The 7,522-nt window shown below is 54.1% G+C and overlaps 2 protein-coding genes across 5 annotated transcripts in view; one reads left to right on the top strand and one right to left on the bottom strand.

The window, feature by feature from the left end:
• Nucleotides 1-1,900: 1,900 nt before the first annotated feature.
• Nucleotides 1,901-4,523, top strand: PEBP1 (phosphatidylethanolamine binding protein 1). The gene is made up of 4 exons (XM_080559174.1): nt 1,901-2,100; nt 2,369-2,478; nt 3,079-3,179; nt 3,627-4,523. The coding sequence occupies exons 1-4, from the start codon at nt 1,966-1,968 to the stop codon at nt 3,842-3,844; spliced, it is 564 nt and encodes a 187-aa protein (XP_080415300.1). The 5' UTR covers nt 1,901-1,965; the 3' UTR covers nt 3,845-4,523.
• A 1,199-nt stretch (nt 4,524-5,722) lies between these two features.
• Nucleotides 5,723-7,522, bottom strand: part of TAOK3 (TAO kinase 3) — an 83,314-nt gene continuing 81,514 nt past the window's right edge. For all 4 annotated transcript variants that reach the window (XM_080559120.1, XM_080559119.1, XM_080559118.1 and 1 more), the window contains 2 exons: nt 7,310-7,492; nt 5,723-7,160 (listed from right to left, as the gene is read on the bottom strand). In XM_080559120.1, coding sequence (XP_080415246.1) covers nt 6,999-7,160; nt 7,310-7,492 — 345 coding nt within the window. In that variant the 3' untranslated portion in view covers nt 5,723-6,998. The remainder of the gene's footprint in view (nt 7,161-7,309; nt 7,493-7,522) is intronic.

The following is a 7,522-nucleotide window of genomic DNA, read 5'->3' as shown; positions in this document are numbered from 1 at the left end:
TAGCACCTTCTGTAATGCAACCACTTAAGAAACATCCGAAAAGAAGTGAGGCTGGGAAAAACAGTGATAAATGACTATGAAGTATACCAAAAATTAAATGATTTTAGGGTAAAAAATATGATTTTGGGGAAAAAAAATAGCTCAAACGAGAGTTGTGCAGGAAAGAAATATAGCAGACAGCAGTACAGACTGGATGGAGGCAGTGGATGGAACAGGTAAAAGATGAAGTTCACAGCTGGAGAGATCCAGTGGAAACAGAAGCCGCAGGGAACAAGGAAAGAGAAAGGTACGAATGTTTTCAGTTTCTTTAAAGTTGACCCTTGGATTCCTATAGTTGAGTGCAACAATGCACAGTGAACATGCTGCTAAATTCCAGCAGCAGATGTGTTAGAAGAAATAGTCCCTAGGAACAGGAGGAAGCACCTGCCTGTTTCTTCACCCTGTGGCTGCAGATTTTGAAGGTTTAAGTAATAAAAGCTAAAATGCCACCGCGGGATCTGAGAGCTGCCTGGGAGAATCTGTCAGCACCACCTTTGTCCTTCTTGCAGCGTGGATGTTTTGGGTGGGCCCTGGAAGCTCTGCTTAGCTGCCTCCCCTGTCAGGGCAGGAGTAGGAATAGCTCCTTGCCCACTGCCCTTCAGAACAGGGCAGCTGCTGACCCAAAACAGCGAGTATCTGGGGCACACCAAGAATGATCCTAGCAACCACCTTCTCTTTCTCATCTCATCCTGACAGGCAGAAAAAGATATGGGGATTCTTAGTAGGTCACTTAATTAACAAAGCAAATGAGGGGAGAGGAATGAGGCTCAGATAGCTCTGTTGTGCTCAGCAGACCAAGTCAGGTGGTGTACATCCTCACATGGGAGACTGATCCCGTGAGTGTGTACATGGATTAGACTGACCCTGCTGCTCTGCGCCTGCAGAGGAGCTGGGAGCGGGTGTCATTGAAAAAGACTCCTTCTTTGTGGGCCAGGCAGGATTTCCAGCACGTATGGCAGTTGAAAACCTACACCTTGAACACAGGGGCTGACACCAAAGAAGAGGATGGCCAGAGGCACGCATGTTTCTATAGGGAAGCATGCAGTCAGTGCCCACATGCAAAGAGGGAGCCTCCTGCTGCCAGTGGGGGACAAACCTTCCTGTGCCTGGACAGAGACCTCAGCAGGCAGCAGCATGCAAAGATTGAGCCCTGAAGTGCTCCAGGGCAGGCCAGGGCCACAGTGGGCTGGGAACAGTGATGCTTTGGGGTTTGATGTGTCTGATGCTCCTGTCCCAACTCAACCCACGTTGTCTCCAGCTGAAACCAGTCTGCTCCATGCAGTCCTGTGGTGTGCTCTGGTCTCCTTTGGCAACTGATGTGAGCCAGGCTGAGAGGACATGCCCTGCAGCTCAGCCCCAGCTGCTGCTTTATACCCAAAGCCTCCTCCTCCGACCCTGTTGCCCACTCCAAAATGCGAAATACAACAGCAGAAACAGTGAGGCCATCCCTCCTGGGAGGGAGCAGAGGAAGAGGTGCCTCTGAGGTGTGTGCAGCCCTGTGGATGCTCAGCAGTCACACTAACACATTGCAGGGCAGAGGTCATAAAGCACTCTGCCAAACGCTCAGCTGCGCTGCCAGGTCTTAGCCCCAGCTCACGCTCGTAGCCCAGCCTGAGGCACCTCGTGCATGCAGGGAGCGTGTCCCCGGTTCGTGGTTTATAAAGGGAACAGGGCAGGGGACGAGCCCTGATCCCCGCCCCACAGGGACAGCCCCCGCCGGGCGCTGCGGCTGCCGCCGGCCTCGAACCTGCGGCCCTTGGGTCCTCGGAGGGGAGGGGGGCGCGCCCAGCCATCGGGGGGCGGGACCACGGCGCAAGTCTCCGCCAATGGGAGCGGGGGGCGGGCCGAGGGGCGGCGCTGATTGCGCGGCGCGGCTGTCAGTCAGTCAGTCAGGAGCGCAGCGCAGCGCCGAGGAGGGGGGCGGCCATGGCGGTGGACCTGGGGCTGTGGAGCGGGCCGCTGAGCCTCACCGAGGTGGAGCAGAGACCCGCGCAGCCCCTGAGGGTCAAGTACGGCTCGGTGGAGATCGACGAGCTGGGCAAGGTGCTGACGCCCACCCAGGTGAGCGGGGGCGGCCCCCAGGGGGTGGGTGTGAGGGGGGGGGGTGTGCGCCTGCCCCCCTGAGGGAGCCACAAAATGGCGGCGCGGCCACTCCGGGGGGAGCTGCGGCCGCGGCCCGCCCTGGCTGGCGGTGGGGGACGTCTGGCTTTGAAGCCTTGGCCACGGGTGCCGAGCGGCCTTGAACGTTCGACATCGAGCGTGGCTGGTCACGCCTGGCCTCCGTGCGCGGCGCTGCCGGCAGCTCCTGCTGACGCTGTCATCGCTCCAGGTGCAGCACCGCCCCACCAGCATCGAGTGGGATGGCTGCGACCCCCAGAAGCTGTACACGCTGGTTCTCACGGACCCTGATGCTCCCAGTAGGAAGGACCCGAAGTTCAGGTAATGGGGGTGGCCCGCTTGGACTGAGCTGAGGCTGAGAAGGAGGTGGGGGGTGTGATCTAGGTTGCGGCAGTGGGGCTGTGGCTGGGGATAGGAACAGAGCCCTGGATAGGATCAGAGCCCTTGCATCTCTCCTTGAGACAAGGACAGCGTGGGGAAGAGGAGCTGCTTTTGCCAGGGTTATTTGGAGGTCTCCTGCGCCTTGGAGAAGCACAGCATTTGCAGCTCACTAATATGAGCCGTGCATGAGTTCGAACTAGGTCTCTTCATGCTAGCAGTAAAATATTAAACCAGGGACGAGCTCACTTGCTACATCAGGCCACTTGGAATCACATGCAATGCTCGCTCTTAGAGGGTCAGACTGTGGGCGTGGTGGAGCTGCAGAGCAGGATGACAGCTGACCGATGGGCTCTGCATCCTGAAGGAGGCAGTACGTGCTGTGGGCCTGACACCTTTGGGTCTGACCAACCAGGAATGACAGTGGTTAGCTTCAGTCACCCTACTCTGACAACTCCGGGGGAAAACAGCTGCTCAGAGTAAGGAAGGGTCTTACCCGAGGGCTGTGACGCAGCCTGACTGGTTTTTGCTGTCTCCTGTCAGGGAATGGCATCACTTCCTGGTGACCAACATGAAAGGCAATGACGTGGGGAGCGGGACTGTGCTGTCAGATTACGTCGGGTCGGGACCCCCCAAAGGAACAGGTCAGTACCCGGCTGCAGTTACAAGGAGCTGAGCCTGGCTGTGCTGCGAGCGAGCAGACGCAGCACTCAGCGGCACGGCGTGCGTCTGTGCAAACCGCATGCTGTGCCACAGGAGCAGCCCCGGGGGGCCTGCCTGTAGCCAGCCCTGGTCACTGGTCACGGCGCCCCTTGGACATCGGGCGATGGATCTGTGCCCTTCTGCCTGAATTCAGTAGCTGGGGCAGGGGGAGCACAGCTTAGGGACAACGTGAGTCATTCACGCACCTCTTGTACATCTCCTTTAAGCTCCTTTAGCTCATACTTATCCTGAGAACGATAGCAGCAGCTGCCAGCGTGCCCCAGGTGGGCACAGGCTTGTTCCCTGAGCAGCTGGGGTCGCTTCAAAGCCACCCTTAAACCCCAGAACTGCAAGTAAGGTGCACTTGTCGTGCTGTCTCCTCCCCGCAGGACTGCACCGGTACGTGTGGCTGGTGTACGAGCAGCCGAAGCAGCTGAAGTGCAACGAGCCCATCCTGTCCAATCGCTCTGGCGACAAGCGAGGGAAGTTCAAGGTGGCGGCCTTCCGCAGCAAGTACGACCTGGGGGTGCCGGTGGCTGGCACCTGCTACCAGGCGGAGTGGGATGACTACGTGCCGAAACTCTACGAGCAGCTGTCTGGGAAGTAGGGAGGAGGCACCTGCACGAGCACTGCGTGGCACCCCCCGATCCCCCAGAGACCAGCCTGCTCCGAGCACCTTTCTGTAGTTCTGTTTGCCTGTGAGTTGAACCCGGCTGCTCCCGCACTGACCTCCTGAGCTGAACCATAACCTTGTTGCCGTCCACAAGCTGAATCTGCCTTGGTGTTGGTGCAGTCTGGACTTGTGCTGTGCTTCTGTTCCCGTAGGTACAGCCTGTAGCTAGCGCAAAAAGCTTCTGAAAAGGCGTCGCTGCGAGGGGCAGCGCCTCCGGGCCGACCTGCTCAGGGGGAGTCAGACCCTCTGTGAATCGCTGCCACCTCGGGGGTGTCCCTGCTGTACTGAAGCAGCGTTACGCGGCACTGGTGTGGGTGCACAACCACTTCTGGTTGGTGCTGGCTGCGGAGCCTTCTCTTTCCAGGAGGGGAGAAGGCAGCAGTCAGAGGGAAGCTGCTTTTTGTTTTCTCCCTCGAGTATTGGGCCAATGAGGTGAACCACTAAAGTCATTACGTTAAAGATAACGAGAAGAACGAGGCAGGGAAGCTGGTTATCTTCTGATTCTCTATTCTCTTCTGATCTCTGTTGCCACTCGAAGCAGAGCGGCTTTGTTTTGTTCATGTTCTGTTGTGACCCGATGCGTGCTCGCAGTGCAATTAAAAACTTACCAAGGCGGGCGGTGTGGTTGTGTCCTTGGGGAGGAGGGGAGTGCTGGCAGCTCGGCGCGGCGCCGTTCCTTCCCCTCCTGGCATGGAGGAGGCGAGGCTGGAGCCCTGCGAGGGGAGCTCCACACGGGCAGTGCTGCCCGAAGCACACGCGTTGAGCCTAGAAGATAAGTGCTGATGCTTCAGGAATGGAGCTCACGGCAGGCACGTCCTTATAGACAGGACAGCGTCACTTACCCCCAAAACCTCCACTACTACGAACATTTGCATTGCTTGCTGCTCGTGGGGCAGCGTTTGCTCACAGGGTCCCCCCTTATTTGCAGATGTCGCCTCCTGGGCCGAGTACCCCCGGTTACTGCCCTGAAGGTGCTGCCCAGCCGGGCTGCTGTTGTGCTTTGCTCCTCTACCAGCCTGCAGGTGGCGAGGCCTGGGGGTGGTTCCTCAGCACTCGACAGAAAATGAACCACAACTCATGGCTGTCTTAATTAAAAAAAATGAAGCTAATGTGATGCTGCTTCACAGAAACAGAAGCCTTCCCCCTTCTTTTAACTTCTTTTCTCAAAGGTACCGTTTATTGAGGAGTGTGAAAAACACACGTTCTAAGCCTCAAAATGCTGCAGCAATGTCCCGTAAAAACCAGTGACCTCGTACTTGCAATTAAGACGTGAGCACGCCCCGTGAGGGGAGGCTGCAGGTAAGCACGCACCCGTGCTATGCCACCACCACAACCACTGGAGTAGCTCCCATACACAGGACCAGCAAAGAAAAAAAGTCAGGACTGAGTTTTTCAAGGAAACACCCCAAATAAAGACTGAGATCCACAAGACAAAACACACAGGTGGAGAGGAGGTGCTGGAACACCTACGTTACACGGTGCTTCGCGAGGGCTGGGTCAGGGCCCGGGACTTGTCAGGCTGGAAGAAAGGCAAAAAAGCTGAGAGCAACAAGCCGTTAGTTAGCGTGAAAACCTCCCGTGCCCAAAAAAAGGGCTTTGGAGCAGCCCAGGAGCTCCTCCACCAGTGGTTCCTGCAGCAGCGGGCTGAAGGATGGGGCCGGAGGGACGCCACCGCCCTCCGCGCACCACCGAGAGCCGCGCTGCCGTGGGACGCCCGCTCCCCACCAAGGGCCCGCGGCCAGCCCGGCTCCCACCTGCGGGGAACGGGCAGGGGCAGCCCCAGAGCCCTTCCCACAATGAGACAGCGAGGCGTTGTGATGAACACTTTTATTTACAAATATAATTAAAAGCTCTGACAGTTATTCATGCTCTTCCTTTGAACCTGAAAAATGTTTTTTTGTTCTTTTGTTGTTTTTTTTTTTTTTTTAAAGTGCATGCAAAAGAAGTAAAGCCTTTTTTTTTTAATCTTTTTATTGTAAGAAAATACACAGTTTGAAAGTGTGAATAATGCAATATTTATGACCGAGATCATGGGTTTGGGGGTGGACTCGGGGGAGGAACAAAAAAAAAAAAACCAAAAAAAAGAAAAGAAAGGGCTCAGGATGATCTGACAGACAGTGTTGAACTCCAAGTACTGAACCGGAAAGTGGGCGGGGTGGCAGGGAGCAGGAGGGAAGGGGGGAAAGAAGTAAAAAAATTTTTGATCAGAGAAACAGTTAAAATACAATATGAAAATAAGTAAAAGCTCTCCTTAAATTCCTTCTATACACAAAATACACGATTTGACAAAGCCCAATTTGTGCTACTGGGATCCTGTGGGCTCATTTAAGTGTATTCACATTCTCTGCGACAGCAGAAAATGATTATGATACAATCAAGAATATGCCGAGGACCGAGGTCTAATCCCCGCCTCGCCTGGCATGGTTCTTCTAAAAATCACCAGATCTTTGCCCCGCCCCTCCCCACCCCCAAAAAAGTAATAATATGTCACCACTGATATGTACATCACGATTAAGTTTTTTTCTGTAAAATGTATCAAATTTCTCAATCTTTAATAAAATTTTTTTATTATTTAATTATTCCTGATGAATAAATACCAAAAAAATAAAAATAAAATAAAATAATGCAGCAGCTAGTTAAGGTAAGGCTGCGGATTTAGTCTCTCTCCCCCTGGGTTTGTATATATCATTTGAGTTTTTTTTTTTTTGCTTTGTACTTTTGCAGATTGGTGGTAAAAATGAGTGATTGCTCAAAAGCAACATACATCCACTTTTTTTTTTTCCATTAAAATTGTCTCCAAAGTTTTCACTGAAACATTTTTAATCATTGCACAGAGACATCAATACTGTGACATACTATGGAAAAGACCGCCAGGAGCTGTCCTGCACCGGGACTTGACACAGGGGGAAAGGGGGCCCCTGATGGAGTAAGAATATACAGGCACTAGTCCGACACGATGTCAGTAAGAGAGACAGAAAGAGAGAGAGCACGCCCGTTAACATGGGGAATGTTGGTTTTGCAAGTTTCATAATTATTTTGTTTGCTTTTTATCCTTTTTTTTTTTGTTAAATGGCAAAGAAATTTAATCTCATCTATAGTCCTCCTTGGGATATTCTAATGTGACCAAATTCCCAAAGCCCATCCGCAAGCTCTCCATGTCAAACGTTTCAATCTCTCGCTCCTGCCTTTCCAACAGAAACTTTATCCTCTCGCTGCGTTCCTTCTGGAGGGCGGCTAGCTCCTCTTCGATCTGAAAGAAGCACAGGCAGCAGCCCCTCAGGGCGCGGTGCGGCAGCTCCCAGCCGGGTGCCGACCCCCACCGAGCCCGGCCCTGGCCGTGCGCGAGGCGAGACGGGTGCGTGCCAACGGGTACCTCCTAGCAGCCCACCCAACGCCTACCTTTTGTTCCAGATGTGCTCTGCGCAGCGACACCCGTTGCTCCAGCTTCTGGAGTTCTCTTTCATGCTGTGCTTCTGTCTGCATCTTAATTTTGCTCTGGTACGCGTTGAGGAGCTCCATCTCCTGCTGGAGTTGCAGTCTCAGGGCTTGGCATTCCGCTTCTTGAGCCTCGTCCAGCCGGAGCTGTAAGGGGGAAGAACACCGCGTGCTGCA

The sequence above is a fragment of the Anser brachyrhynchus genome, assembly GCF_964034855.1.
Source record: "Anser brachyrhynchus genome assembly, chromosome: 17".
Taxonomy (NCBI): domain Eukaryota; kingdom Metazoa; phylum Chordata; class Aves; order Anseriformes; family Anatidae; genus Anser; species Anser brachyrhynchus.
Note: the sequence above shows the minus strand (reverse complement) of the source record. Positions and strands in the feature narration are given on the sequence as shown.